At 35.3% G+C, this 16,862-nt stretch overlaps 1 protein-coding gene and 1 long non-coding RNA gene across 2 annotated transcripts; one reads left to right on the plus strand and one right to left on the minus strand.

Moving 5' to 3' along the window:
• Positions 1–1,514: 1,514 nt before the first annotated feature.
• Positions 1,515–3,338, minus strand: LOC110897689 (UPF0481 protein At3g47200). Its single transcript, XM_022144421.2, has 2 exons — positions 2,536–3,338; positions 1,515–2,340 (listed from the first exon to the last, which is right to left on the minus strand). The coding sequence occupies exons 1-2, from the start codon at positions 3,148–3,150 to the stop codon at positions 1,642–1,644; spliced, it is 1,314 nt and encodes a 437-aa protein (XP_022000113.1). The 5' UTR covers positions 3,151–3,338; the 3' UTR covers positions 1,515–1,641.
• Positions 3,339–3,960: 622 nt separating this feature from the next.
• On the plus strand, positions 3,961–7,632 carry LOC110902571. Its single transcript, XR_004876016.1, has 4 exons — positions 3,961–4,145; positions 4,219–4,317; positions 6,763–6,981; positions 7,410–7,632. It is a non-coding gene; the product is annotated as an uncharacterized LOC110902571 (long non-coding RNA).
• The last annotated feature ends 9,230 nt before the right edge of the window (positions 7,633–16,862 follow it).

A 16,862-nucleotide genomic window follows, 5' to 3' on the forward strand; every position in this document is an offset into this window, starting at 1 on the left:
TATTTATACGCTTCCGCTAAACAGTGATAACATTCTTATATTTTGAACACCTTTCATATTGGTGGTTGAATGGCATTTACTTTTACCTATTAATTACATGTTCAATATGATTGGTGGCTTGATCCTGGTCAGTCACGCTCCCAAGCGGTGATACTCCGCAGGTGGATTTTGGGGGTGTGACATGTTTATACTCATGACATATCATACATACAAATATACATACATACATACATACATACATACATACATACATACATACATACATACATACATACATACATACATACATACATACATACATACATACATACATACATACATACATACATACATACATACATACATACATACATACATACATACATACATACATACATACATACATACATACATACATACATACATACATACATACATACATACATACATACATACATACATACATACATACATACATACATACATACATACATACATACATACATACATACATACATACATACATACATACATACATACATACATACATACATACATACATACATACATACATACATACATACATACATACATACATACATACATACATACATACATACATACATACATACATACATACATACATACATACATACATACATACATACATACATACATACATACATACATACATACATACATACATACATACATACATACATACATACATACATACATACATACATACATACATACATACATACATACATACATACATACATACATACATACATACATACATACATACATACATACATACATACATACATACATACATACATACATACATACATACATACATACACACACACACACACACACACACATACATACATACATACATACATACATACAATGACAACTTATAGTCATATAATACATAAAGAAATCATAATAAAGGTAATAAAATTTAAATTTTCGTTCCTTAAAGTAATGATTGAATGAGATTTAAAGTGACTTGAATAATTCCACCTTTAGATACATATAACAATTTATATTCAGTTAAAGCATAAAAAATAAAATATTAAATCAAAACATATCATAAATAAGATACTTTTAATTGGAATGGTTTATTTTGATGGTATTGTAGATTGAAGGAGAATGAGGGCCTATAGGTTTGTGAGACTGGAACGAGGAAAATAGGTTTAAAAATGAGTTGAAGAGAAGAAAAAAGAAGAAGTTAGATTTAGATTTTGAAATGATAAGTATTTTAGTGCTATTTAAAAGTTTAGCCTCAAAAAATATGTATTTTGGTGCTATTAGCACCTTAGCCTCAAATGATTAATTTTTTGGTGATGTATAACTTGTAAGCATTTAATGGTGCTGTGTAATAATGTTGTTATTTGGTGTTTTATATTATAAAAGAGCGTCAAAAATATCAAATACACCACCAAAGAATTGGTTTTGTACTAGTAACCCAATCAAGTAGCTATGTGATGTGATGAATGTTTTGTTTAACCCATTTACAACTTTCATTGGTAAAACAATTCTATTAATTAAACAGGATACAAGAAGAAACATGAAATAATTTTAAACACGATACAAGAACAAACATGAAATAAAATTCTATAGATTTTGATGAAACACTACTTAAGAATACAATCATGGTTGATGATGGTTCTTCAAATACAAACAAAGACTGTCACAATGGCTTTGGCCGCCAAAAACAGAATAGTAAGTTTGAACACTGCTAAGAAACAAACCCACAAGTCCAGCTAAAAGTGCAACAAATGCCCAAGGAGTCTTGATATACTCATGTTTAAGTTGGCTAATCCATGTATTCCTCTTACTTTCATAATGCTTTTGAATCGCAGACCTTGCAGCTGAATAAGCAAAATTATTAGGCACCAGATCTCTCCCTATTTCATTAAACAGTCCTGCAACTTCTTCGTCGCTCCCGAGTTGGTTGTCAAGAATCCCAGCTTTTCGAAGAACCTTAACGTCCTCAGCATGATCGATCAGTGAATCAAGAAGACATATATACGATGTGACCCATGACTCATTTGTATCATTAGAACACATTTCATATGCTACCAAGTTTAGCAACATAGGTTTTGTGGAGTCGTCCACAGTGATGGGAGGAAGTTCAATATTAGCAAAAAACCCGCACTTAGAAAACTTGATTTGCGCTATAGACCTAGTTCGGCTCGGCTTGAAACGAATCCCTACTTCTTTAAGCTCGTTAACATTACGAAAAGTGTACCTGTCGTTCGGTAATGTTTCGCGAGGCTTATCCTTTGTAAGCCTAGTTTGCAAAAGTTCAAGAAGATGATTTATAGTATCTGGGACTGGACCATCCACCTGAAGTTCAACATATTTTATTTATCTATTATGTGTACGTTAAAAATGAATAAATGAAAAATTAGAGCCGGGAATCTAAGTGCACCCTTTCTATACCCTTGGTAGAGGAAAGGTCTACCCTCATCCCACCCTCCCAGACACACTACCAATGGGCTACTAAGAGTAGAATTTGACTGAGTATGTTTGTTTGTTTACCGGAAGTTTAGGAAGCTTTGCCCCTGATACTCTGCATCTTTCAGCCGCTAGAATGTTGTCGTCGATAAACCGTTTGATCTTCATATCCCAAAATTCATAGGGTACAAACTTCATGACCTCAGTTAGAACTTGATACGGGATTTGATTCTCAAGCAAAAACATGTCTTGTTGAATAAACATGATTTGGTGGCTTTTTAAGCCTAAGTTATCTTTTTCATTGTTCAAGAAGATATGTTCAATGACATACAGAATAAAACAACCATCTAGCAGCATCATTCTTGTGAACTCATCATCTGAGAGATGATCAACATCATCTTCGTAAATTCCTTTCAACGTCCGAACCATTTTCGCAAGACTATGATACAGACTGCGAATCGACTCTTGGTTGCCTTCCAAAAGCTTGTTTGTGTAGAGAGGTTTGAATCCCTCCACTGACTCGAGGTTTGGATTGCCATGATGGTATGGACCAAGAGACACAACTTTTGGGACATAATATTTTTCATGATCTATGTGTTCTTTCAGGATCATAGGAACTCTGTGGATTCGAGCTGTAGAAGAAGGTGGTGACTCGGTTTTCAGTATCGAATGAAACCAGTCTTCGTTACTACCCGACATTGGTGGATCTTTGGTATCTTTATGGTTAGACGTATACTTGGTGTGTGGTTGAATTTGAGGATTATGAGCTATAAACTAGTTTTTATAGATGAAGTAAGAATCATGCATAGCAATACGTACTTATGATTCATAAGTACTTGGTTATGTGGTTGAATTTGAGGATTATGAGCTATAAACTACTTTATATAGATGAAGTAAGAATCATGCACAGCAATACGTACTTATAATTGTGTTAATTAATGATTAAAGATATATCCTTAACTTGACCCATTACAACAAGCATGGAATAATGTCTGACAAAAAGACAAAACATCAGACATGAGTTCTTTTGTAACTTATAAGTACCTACAAAGTGATTGCTTCATGTGGAGGCTACGGGACTTGTCACATGTATCTCGTGGTTGTTATTTTAATAACCAAATGTAATTAAAATCATTTGATTGTTCAATATTATCTCACTGTTGTAAGACTTTTCAAAAATGGTTAAACTAAAAATCAGAATGCCTATTCAAAAGGGGGTGGCGGCGCAACTTGTTGCCCGACTACCTGCCATTGCTTTGTAATTGCCTTTTTCGTGTGAAATGAAATTCATCAAAAAAAAAAAAAAAAAAAAAAAAAAAAAAAGAATGCCTATGAAACTTATTTACTACTTAATGACTTTTCTTTTCACTATAAGAATAACGATCAATAGTGGCGACATTAATAGCGGCGACATCCAATATGTCGCCGCTATTGGTCCAATCCGTAACCGGTGTCCCATGGTAAACCCTAGCCACACGATTCTTATCATCATCCAACGGCTGGGGTTTGCCCAAATTAATAGCGGCGACGTGTATAACCAATAGCGGCGACATGTTGTCGCCCCTATTGGCCCGACGAATAAAGAAGGAATCAGCGCCATTTCTTCCCTCCACCTACTTTCCCCCAAATCTTTTCACCTCCCTCTCTCCGGTTAGCGAAAAGTCGGCATAATCTCTCTAAAATCGGCATAATCGGTTAGTTTTATGTTGATTTCTTTGTTTATTTTGGTATATAGGTTGTTAATTTCATGGTTCTTGGTGAATGTAGCTTCTCCACCGGCACCACCTTGTCTCCACGGCCACCACCGGCACCACCTCGTCTCCTCGGCCACCACCGTCACCACCTCTTCTTCTCGTGCAAAATAAGGTTAGTTTATGTTTATATTAGCTTTTAAATCTGTTTATACATTATTCTTTGTTTTTTTTTTTAAATCTGTTTGGGGATGAAAGCATAACATACCTTTAAATCTGTTTGGGGATGTATTACATGAAGAACATACCTTTAGAAGTTTATAAAAACATTACATCAGGTCTGTCAAGTTATTATGTCTTAGTTCTTTTTAACTGTTTGGGGATGTATTATATGATACTGATCTAAGTCTTCTAGTTGGTTAAGAACATTTAGTTAAGAGCCTTGAAACCCATATGATCCGAAACCCATACCCCCATTGTCCTTAGGAGTACAAGCCATTTTGCTAGAACTCCTTTTAACAAACTGCCGGATTTTCCTTATTGTTTTAGCTAAAGCCAGTAATGCATCCTATTTCATTAGATTTTTGTACGACATTTGCTTCTTACTTGTCCCCCCAAATAGTTTATCTCTATTTTTTCATCTATATGGATAATTCAGTTAACCTTGTGTATCACTGTCAAATTTGATGTCTTATGGATAATTTTAATTTTAATTTAATCTTTTCTAATTAATTATAGATAATCCTGCTACTAAATATTATTTAGTTTAATTATTATTTTTATATTTATCTATTAAGTTCAAATTCAAACTTAGTTATCTAATTTGATATTAGAGTAAATTACGATTTTAGCCCATTTGATTATATCACTTTTACCCTTTTTACCCCAAAAAAAGAATTTTTTTAACATCTGAGCCCTCAACGTCTTTTTTTCTAAACCTTTTGGGCCCACAACGTCTTTTTTTCTAACCCTTTTGGAAATATTCGTTTTTTGGCTAAAAGGGTAAAAGTGATATCACCACAGGGGCCAAAATCGTAATTTACTCTTGATATCTATATCGATGCTATATAATAAAAGAAACCAACTTTGGGACACGTGTCATTCATTGAGGATGTCTACGTTTTAATTTCCTACCTTTTCATACTTATCTTATATCAGTTAATTAAATAATAAATAATCAATTAATATTAAATGTTATCATACTTTGAATGTCGGATAGAATCATTCTATTTTTTCTAATAAAATATTATCTTTATATTTAAATTATAAATTTAAGATATTTTTTAAATAATAGCACAAAACAATAATCTTAAACTTAAAAAACAATAATAAGTTTATATGAAAACCTTAAAGTACAAACAAAATATATAAAATAACTTATCAAACATTAGACCAAACTTAAAAAAAAAAACACTAAATAGGAAGAGAAGCGAATAATATTATTCTGTTTTTGGTTTTTTCAAATTGGGGTTCTAATCAATTTGAATTAAACTTAACCAAGTTTATGATTCGATTCGAATTAAACCGAACCAAATTTATGACTTTTAACCGAATCCAATAGCATATTATTACTATAAAAAAGTACATTTATTTAACCCGTGTAATACACGATGTTTTTAAAGATATGACTTTTTTTTATTATTTAATATATATAATTAGATTTATTCAACCCATATAATACATAATACACGGGGTTTATAAAAATATAACTTTTTTTATTATTTAGTTTATAAAATTACATTTATCCAACCGGTGTAATACACAGGGTTACAAAATTACATTTATTCAACCCGTGTAATACACAGTGCTTTTAAAGATATATTTTTTTTATTATTTAGTATATATAGTTAGATTTATTCAACCCGTACAATACAAGGGTTTTATAAAGATATAACTTTTTTTTATTATTTAGTTTATACAATTACATTTATTAAACCAGTGTAATACACATGGTTTTTAGATATATTTTTTATTAGTTGGTATATAAAATTATATTTATTCAGTACTATACATGGGGTTCTTAGAGATATGATTTTTTTATATTATTTAATATATAAAATTACATTTGTTCAACTTGTGTAATAAACGGGATTTTTAAAGAATAATTGTTTTAATTTTGTTTATAAAATTACATTTATACAACCCGTGTAATACACAGGGTTCTAACCTAGTTTTATATAAATAAAATATTGAACTTGTCTTAGTCTTCAACATATTTAATAGTTTGAAGTTTTTCTTAAATAATTAATGTCGCCGCTAATAGTCCCAAATGTCGCCGCTAAAGGTAATAGCGGCGACAAATAACCCTTTAGCGGCGACTCAATAGCGGCGACATTGAGAATATAAGTGTTTCTAGATAGCGCGTTAGTGAGGTGGTTTATGAGAATATAAGTGTTTCTAGATAGCGCGTTAGTGATAGAAGCAAACTTATCCTAATTTGATTAAAGTTAGCTCGTGATACAAGCGGACTTTGAGTTAGCTCGTGATACAAGCGGACTTTGTAAAGTCTGTTTTGCGCGGACAGATTTCATAAAGTCTGTTTTTTGCGCATCTAGCACATGTTTTTTGCACTGTTGGCTTTTTACGCCAACGGGCATTGTTAAGTTTGTTTGCACTTTAGCACTAACGTCAGGGGAGGAGCTAAAGGGGGAGCACGGGCTACCCTCAACTCTGTTTCCGTAGTGTAAAAATACCCTCTCAACCGCCGAACGAGGCTGCCATGTTTCAAAACGTTTTGGGTGATTGACGAGGATGGTTCCGGGGGCTTGGGGCTAAACCTTCGAATACGCCATCGAACCGGTTTAGTGCGCAACCTCAAGCCGCACAACCCTTTTCGGAGGTAAACTATACATAGTTTACTATATTTTTGATAGCTAATATCAAAGATTAACAATATAGTTGGTGTACTATTTTTTTGAGAGCTAATAACAAAGATTAACAATATAGTTGGTGTACTATATTTTTGATAGCTAATAAAAAAGATTAACAATATAGTTGGTGTACTATATTTTTGATAGCTAATAACAATATAGTTGGTGCTAGGGAACCAAGTTACGAAGTATCAAAAATTAACAAAGAGAAGACAGAAGTTTAGAATAAAACGTTACAAAAGTTAGTTAAAAATATAAACAATAAAAGGGGGAGTAATAAATTATTTGTTCCTGGTTTAATAACAAATTTGTTCCTATTGAGCTTCATTCTAGCCTAGTTGAAACTTGCAACTCTTCTTTTTGCTAATAATATTGTGTTTGATATGTGTTAATGTAGGAATACGTTTCGACTTTGTTCCAAAGTCCGGCATTCGTAAACCAACTTGAATCCTTTCTTGCGGCGAGGGGAAAGCAAGTCGCACCCGACGATGAGTATGACGATGACGACCTAACTTGAATCCTTCTTTGCGGATTAGAATGTTATTTTTCGGATATTTTAGGATGTTATTGTACGGAAATGTTTTATGCGATTTTAGTATGTAAAGCATTATGTTTGTTCAGTCTGTTTGTCTGTTTGTGTTGCATAAAACTTGAAAATTGGCAGGTTTGTTTATAGCGGCGATATATAGCCCTTTAGCGGCCAAGCTTTAGCGGCGACCCAATAGCGGCGACATGTCGCCGCTACTACCTTTAGCGGCGACATTTGGGACTATTAGCGGCGACATTTGTCGCCGCTATTGGTCGACTTTCTTGTAGTGTTTCACGTGTAATTGTTACTTTTGATTTTGGAACTATTTCTTTTGATTTTGGAACTATTTAAATTAGATTATTTAGTTTAAACATTTATGAAACGTTTCACAACTAGAGATATAGTCTTACTCACTCACTTATAAACGGATTAATTAATTCAAGGTATTAAATCGATTCAGATTTTTATTATCTCCCATAATTAAAACATATGAACCAAGTTTAAAATGCTTAAAATTGTAAATTTAATGAGAAATGACACCCTCAAATTAATTTATTCTGTACCCACCTTATTGTTTGTGGGTCAACCTAAACCACACAAAAAGTTGCTAGTTTACCTGTTTCCTGACCCGTTCATTTTGACAATGTTAAAAGTATAATGGTTTAATTAATTCAAATGGTAGACCTAAGTTTAGTTGTTTACTTAGCATGTGATTAGCAAATTTGTAGGTTGTAGAGTTTCTAAAGTTTGAGGATTGAAATTGGACATTAGCTAAACATGTGGGATTTGTGCTGACTAAAGTTGAGGGACTGGAATTGTGAAGTGAATTGACATTCACTTAGCTAAGAATTAATCAAATCAGAAGTAATAAGCTAGATCTCGAATTGATTAACTGATAGAATTACAACTAAACACAAGAAGGAGATGGGATTATAGAATAGGAGGTGGGAAGAAGAATACTCAATTAGCTTAAACAATCTTTTCATGCCCTATTCTCCCACTCCCTCGTGCATTATATTCTGCGATGGTTTTTCTCTTGATGGGCTCCTTTAATGGGCTGCTAAGATGGGCCCGTGATAGACTAATATAGTTCATAACATTACTCCCCTCTTTGAAATTCACCTTGTCCTCAAGGTGGAAGAGATTGCCTAACCAAATGGTAGAAGTGCTTCTGGCCAAAAAACAAACACCACCTTAAACGTTGTAATCCAATAAAACCATTATATGTTGCTTGTTTAGTGGACCCACTGATGCAACTCCTCTCAAATAAACCAAGAGGACCCCTTGTTTCTTGTTTAGAGGTAGCAACTTTGAGGTTAGTGAAGTCATTAGTAGGATCATGTTGCCAAGGACTACTCCATGGGTTAGGGAAATAAGTTATGTTGGGTGGCTTATGCCCATAAAGGGCTGTAAATGGTGTGAGTTTATGAACCATTGGGCAAATAGTCATATAGGGGTTGTAGAAATGAGAGAAAAAAATGCTTAAAAGGTGGCGAAACATAAACACAGACCTGTATATAATGTTACGGCTAATCGTAGGGCATGTTGTACCGTGAAACTCACTGGGTAACAACTGAAGAAGAAAGAGGTCACTAAACGGGTCAGTTTGAACCAAATGGTGTAATCTAGCAACATGCCCAACTTCAATAAGACAATAAGGTGGAAAACTATAGTGCATCAGAAGTCGTCGAGTTGGAAGATCAACAATAGAATTCAAATGTTGAGTATCTCTAGGAAAGTTATAGACTTCTTCCTCTTGTATACCATGAACATCATGTCCAATTTGAGCTAAGGGTTCTCCAGCTATAAACATACCAACTATAGCACGAAGGAGGTCTATTTCACTAGCCATTATTACCAACGATTCAGTGGCTATGTATATAAAAAATGCCACAAGTGGAGAATAAGTTTTTAGGAAATGCATCACAAACTGAATGTTCAAATGAACACACCCCATATCCATTAATGCATACAATTCTACCCAAGCTGGTAGAAGGCATGCAAGAATATAAAAAACCATTTGCTTCTCAATTTTCGGATGTAAAACTTCAAGTTCTAAAGCATATATACTCTGTGCTGCAGCAATCTCACCCATCATTAAGGAGAACTTATCTTCCACATCTTCCTATGGTTTAGAAAAGTTAAAGAAATTATGTTGTGAATTATGCAAAGAAATTATCTCCTCTCTGCTTCCACATTTGTGCAGCAATTATGCAAAGCAAGTCGTTGCTTAAGCACTCGGTTTGCTAGTTGAAGATCCAAGTGAGGGAAACTGGTGAATGTGGCATTCCAAGAGACTTCGTTCCTTGTTGTTACTTTATTAAAGACTTGCCTACAAGCTTGCCATTCATCATATTTGCCACAAACATCACAGAAAGCATTGTGAACTGTAATGTAGTAACCAAATCGAACATAACTATGTATCTCACTTGTCCTCACAAAGTCCGCAATAGACTGATTTTGATCATCTGAAAATAGTTGATATATCAAGAAGTAGGCAAGTAAATTGCAGTCCATTTAACTTTATATCTTGATTAATGTACCCTAGTGCAGTCCATTTCAACACAAATTCTTGATCAGTGTAACCGCCTCCTAGAGATAAGTGTACAACAGTCGTTAAAAAAAACAAAAACACCCAACAAGTTCTCCGTTTGCAGCAACTATCTGGGTAGCTGGCAAGTAAACCTCTACGAGATTCCCATCGTTTCTAAAAATCCCAAACAGGAAACCTGAATTATCATGACCGGTGATTGCTTTATTCAGCAAAATCATAAATGTTTTCACTGTATCTTCATCTTGAAGTGGATATAAACCTCCAAAAAACTCAGTAGGAAGCACCTTTCCAAGAACTTCATGTGTCATATGATCTCTAAGTTCTTCTATGGTTGTATTCCAATAAGAACAACACGTGGTTTCATTTGAAGCAAATAAAAGAGAGATTAAAGGATTTATAATTTGAAAATGCGCGTGAGAATCTCCTTCCATACGTCTAAATTTACCCATGATAACTTTCTCATTTGTAATATTTTGACCCACAAAACATCCATCAGCAACATTGTGCATGTAGCCCATGTATGTGTCTTGATTAACCATAATGTATATGAGAGCTTTGTTCTGTTGGTCGTTGCAAACTGGATGTAGTCTAAGTTTAATTTGTTTCCCTTTTTCACCCAAGGAAGGGAATGGAAGAAAGATAGTTTCAAATATATGATCGGTTCAGCCTTCATATCTTCCCAAATATAACCTGGATCATCTCTTGTTTTTATAGAGTTATTAACATGAACAGGAGGTATAAAATTCTGGTCGATAGGAGCAAAAACATGTGGTGCGGGTTCCACTAGTATATAACTAGGCTCAAACAAAGTTGTACCAACATGGCCAGGCATGCAAATATGGCTAGTAGTATCAGTGGCGGACTTACAATGTTAGTAGGGGTAGCACGGGCTACCCCTCAACCCCGTCTCCGTAGTGTAAAAATACCCCTTAACTATGTTTCCGTAGTGTAAAACTACCCCACAACTTTGTCTCCATTATACAAAGGATACCCATGGTCTAAAAAATAAAAAATTGGGATACCCCTAAATTTTTGGGCTAGTTCCGCCGCTGAGTAGTATAAGATGTGTTAATAAAATTCGGAATTGATGAGGGAAACAGATCCAGTAATTGTAGAAAACAATTACAAAGGTTAGACCAATGATCATCTAAATTCATCTGAGACATTACATTGTCAATAATAACATCTATAACAACCCGTTGGAGTGGTTTTGACGTGGAGCCAAATAGATTATGTCAACCGAAATAGCGTGAGCAAAAAACGAACCGGAATCAAAACCAAAGGGAATATTCGGGTCAGGTGGTTTTGGATCATCATCCAGAAAATACAATAGAGGAACGGACAGGCCTTGATGAACCAAAACTGAATTAATAAACTCAAGCAAAACCGTATCAATATGAACCAGATCAGTAACACAACCGCATTTCATACCTAGAAATTTCGAAACAAAATTCGATCTCTGTTGTATACAAACATCTGTCACAATAGGGTTTGGAGGGGATACCTGAATACAGGGGCGGATGTAGCTTATATAAGGGGGCAACGCCCGCTACGGCTTGGCACGGAAAATTTTGGAAAAACTAATGTAAATTTCGGAAAAATTTGACGTTTTTTCGATTTCGTTACGGCTTATTTATAAAACGTTACGGCTACGATCCGTTTCTAGATCCGCCACTGCCTGAATAGGAACTGTTGAAATAAGAAGATGAGAAACTAAAGCCCAATTTAATCTCATAGACTGAGGAATAACGGCAACAGAAGCAACTGAAATTCTGGAAGCTGTAGTCACGCTTGATGCAGGAGGCAATAAAATCGAGTGTTCCAGTCCTTGAACATTATGCTCAACCCAACCTGGTTTAGTTTCCATGCAAAGTAGTGAATAGCTTTTGATTCAGTTTGGATTGCTAAAACCTCATCATCAATGGTCTCAACAACTTCACTGTTAATAGCATTTGCAATACTATCAGGCATTTCATCAAACACCTGGAAGGCAGATAATGGTGGAGACAAATTAACAAAAGTATCAATAGTAGGTTTTAAGGACGAAGAACTGAATCGATGAAGCACTACAGTAGTGAAATCGTTCCATGTGAGATCATCGCTCCGAAACCAGGAACTGAACCAGGTCCATCGTCAAATACTTCAATAACATATGAGAATCGTTCATCACCATAGATTGAGTAAAATCGGAAGTATAACTCGGATTGAGAGATCCACGACTTAGGATTAGAGCCAGTGAAACAAGGTAATTGTGGGTCGAGATCTTCCAAAGCCATCGATGCTAAGGATCAATGAAAGCACCAATGAAGTGAATTGATATTCACTTAGCTAAGAATTAATCAAATCAGAAGTAATAAGATAGATCTCAAATTGATTAACTGATAGAATTACATCTAAACACAAGAAGGAGATGGGATTACAGAAGAACAATAGGAGGTGGGAACACTCCATATTCTCCCAGTCCCTCGTGCATAATATTCTGCGACGGTTTTTCTCTTGATGGGCTCCTTTAGTGGGCTGCTAAGATGGGCCGTGATAGAATAATATAGTTCATAACAAATTGTTGCGGAATGGATGTCAACCTTTGTGGTTAGCGATCACAATTTAGTTATTGTTTGTGGTTAGTGATCACAATTACAAATAAAAATTCCAAGACGCACTCTCTTGTTAAATAGAAAACTTAAAAAGTGATTTTGTTTTTGGATATATTGGTCTCGTTAGTTACTTCAGTTCTTTATTCTTGTTGGTTTGAGTTGCTTTTGGTTCTTAATCAATTCTTATCAACCATTTGTTTTTAATTTTGTTGTTAAAAATTAAGATTGCACAATGTAATAACACTCTTTAAAAGTATCAGGATGAGTTTCTCATTGGATGTTGTTAGAATATTCTAGATTTATTATTAGATTATGGGGTGTGGAGGAGCCAAGTTATGGAAGGATGCACATCTACATCATTGCCACGTCAACATCAAAGGAGGATGCCCCTCTAAGGATGAACCAAGGGGGATGGAGGATGGGCATCCCCCCATTATTTTATTTTTTTTTTAAATTCAACATGTTTTTTACAATTTAATAAGTTATAAAATAAAATCATTAATATAAAAAAAACATAGCATTTGTTGCATGGATTGCACTTGGTTCATTTGATCGAAAGCGTTGGGGGTTTGTTGGAAACCCGAGAAAGAAATTGTGATGCCGACCAACTCAGATCCACCATTGGATAGTAGTCGGGTACCGAGAAAACGTTTGGGTTCGGGTTTGGGTTTGTGTTCGCGTTTAGGTTGTTTGGATTGTATGGATCCATGGCAAAATTTATAAAAAAGATTGAAGAACTTTATAAAGTTGAGAGTGAGTTTGGGTTAGAATGGTTAAAAATGAGGTGAAAGATGTGTATTTAAAGATAAAATAATTAATTAATTTTTTTAAATATAGCCGTTTGAGGCATTTAATTCAAAATTTAAGAGTTAAATGCCCGGATAGTCCCTGTGGTTTGCCATTTTTTCACCTTTAGTCCCTAACTTTCTAAAATTACCTCTGTAGTCCCCAACTTTTCAACTTTCGTTCCCAGATAGTCCCTGAAACGGATAAGGGTTAGTTTTTGGTGTTAAATGAGTGTAAAATTACCAAAATACCCTTAATATAAAAAATAAATATTAAGTCATTAAAAAAATAATTAATATATTGATTCAGGGGGGACCCACATGTCAGGTGGGACCAACATGGTTTATTATAAAACTATCCCTCTATCTCTTTCTCTGCTAAATAAGGCCGACCAACCCTACCTTCCCACCCCTTCTTCTTTGCCAACAACCAGTCCACCATCAACCCCATCGCCGGTCACCACCGAAACTCCGACGACACCAGAGGAACACAGACGACACTTGCAACCACCTGTCAAAACCCACCCACCTACAACTACCTGTCACACCCGGCGGCATCTGCAACCACCCTCTCTTTCTTTTCCGGCATCAACTCCGGCAACAAAATATGTGCTATCAATTTGTAGGAGATTATATCTATTCTATATATGATATGAACCAACTGTAATTTTATTATCTTTGCAAATTGGTGATTAAAGAAATGAATGAAATTCTGAAATTAAACAATTGGTTGATTGGCCTGCCAAGGCGATTAGCTCATCTGTTGTTCATTGGAGTGCTCGTTTTGTTATTTATTGGTCCACGAGTTATTTATTGTTGTCACGTGTGATGGATGGCCGGAGATGGAGCGACGATTCGTTGTCGGAGAAAAGAAGATGTGGGATAAAGAGATAAATCAAGTGAAAGGGGAGAGAATGTGGTGTCCGACACACCGGAATTGGATCTCCGAAATAATGATAGTGGCAGGAAATATTTACAGGGGTATAAAAAATGGTGTTTTTCAATTGGTTAATTGCTATTGTTTTGGTTGAATCGGTTCATGAGTTTTCCTGAAAGTTGTGTTTTTGTTTCTGTTTCTGTTTGGGTTAGCTGGTAGGCGGTGGTGGTGGAGGAGGGTGGAGGTGGTTATAGTTGATGGATGGTAGAGTGAACAAGACAGAGAAAGAGGAAGAGGGATAGGTTTATAATAAACCATGTGGGCCTCACCTAAATTAATATATTAATTATTTTATTTTAATGACTTAATAGTTATTTTTATATTAAGGGTATTTTTGTAATTTTACATTCAATTAACACCAAAAACTAACCCCCACCCGTTTCAGGGACTATCCGGGAACGAAAGTTGAAAAGTTGGGGACTATATAGGTAATTTTAGAAAGTTAGGGACTAAAGGTGAAAAAATGCCAAATCACAGGGACTATCCGGGCATTTAACTCAAAATTTAATTTTATTTTTATAAAAAAATAGTCGTTAAATGGCAAATATGTTTGAAAGGTAGAGGCCCAGCATGACTGGCGTGGAGAGGACAGTGAAGACAGGGCCAGTCCTAGGGGCGGTGTTCAGGCACGTCGCCGGCCTTCGCCGACCCTAGGCCGGACCCCATACCGAATAGTCTTATAAGAAAATAATTCTCCTGTAATTATGGATTAATATTTTCCATGAATAGGATTTCCATGTTTAGTAGTATCCCTATTTAACATTGTCACTTGTATGAGTTTTGATATAGAAGAGAAAACCTAATTTCCTCAAGTCTCTGTTACCTATGAACATGGTATCAAAGAAAGAGTTATGATCCTTTGAATTCTAAAATAGCCTTATTATTGTTTCTTCAACCGAAAACGGCCACATATCATAGCCTAAACCATACCCCGAAAACCTACAACGAAGATGTCAGGAAGGAAGTGACACCACTTTAACCAACATCCCTGATGAATTAGTCCTACAAATCGGTGCAGTACTGAGAAACGGTCTCAAGGCGTAGTCAACAACAACCAACTCCAAAAGTTTCTCTTTCGGAATCAAACTCGAAGGAGATAATTATGCATTACCCTAATGAAAAAAAGCTATTGGAGGTAGGGAGAAGTCCTCACATTACAGGGGAACCCTTACCTCCTTAAAAAACAGAGAATGCGTACACACTGTGGGAACAAGATGATCAATGTGTTTTTACATGGTTGATCCAAACTATCGATGCAAGCTTGGTGATACATTAGAAGATTGTTGGAACAAACTACAAGGATGACCATCGACAGAAGAGAACCAACCCGATGAAACAACCTAAAGATATTAAGATCTACAACATTAAAATTCAAGAATAGAGACTCTATCAACTACTAACAGCTATTGATGATAAGTAAGAACCAATCAAGCATGAAAAATTCAAAAAGGATCCTCTCGCTTCGGTTGAAGCCGCATATACAGCGATACGGCGCAAAGTGGCAAGACTCAACATTCTAAAATATGTAACCTTTGAATTGACATGTCATTGGAGATCGGCCTAGGTCTAGTAGCGAGGAAATCAAATGGAAGGTTTAAAACTCGTTCATAGCCACAACAAAGTAAAGATAAGAAAGACAAATCAATGTTATATTGCACCCACTATAACATGAAGAAACCTACAAAAGGAGACATGTTTCAATATTGTTGGTTATCTAGGTGGGAGAAGCCAGAGCAGCATGGCAAGGTGGTTGTCGTCATCGAAAGCCATGACACCGGCGGTGGTGAATTGGTGGTGTCAAAGCAACATGGAAGAGCAGGTGGTTTTGGGGGCGTGGCTATAGGGATAAATCAAGCAGGTGCTACAAGTAAGGGTTTGGGATACAACCCAATCCCTTTTATTCTTAATCCTAAATATTTTAGTCCCTATTGTTATTGTTTTGAGTATGACAAGCAACCCAACCCTTGTATTTTTAATTAAAATCTAAAGTACATCAAGCTTGTTCCTCATCAAAAAAAAAAAAAATTAACTGCGTGGATTTTTTATTGTGGAGCTACAGATACAATGACATAAGATTGTAAAGATTATTTAAATATGTCACCCTGATCCAAAGCCTATATTGAAACAACTTGTGGAGAACGGGTTGAGGTCAAAGGGGGAGGTTCAATTGAATTCTCTAAGAAAATAAAGTTAAACAAATGTCTATATATCCCAACATCATCTACAAAGTTGTTGTCTGTTACTCACGTGACGAAATAATTGAACTGCGTAGTACTATTGTATCCAGCATTTTGCAGGACATTTTACGAAGGAGATAATTAGGCATGGTATTGAGAGAGGGGGTCTCTACTATGTTGATGAGGTGAAACACAATGGACATGCCATGCTTGCTCATGGAACGCCTGATATAGAACTCTGGTTATGGCATCATCGTCTTGGCCATCCGTCATT

Source organism: Helianthus annuus, chromosome 13 (assembly GCF_002127325.2).
Source record: "Helianthus annuus cultivar XRQ/B chromosome 13, HanXRQr2.0-SUNRISE, whole genome shotgun sequence".
In the NCBI taxonomy this organism is placed as follows: Eukaryota; Viridiplantae; Streptophyta; class Magnoliopsida; order Asterales; family Asteraceae; genus Helianthus; species Helianthus annuus.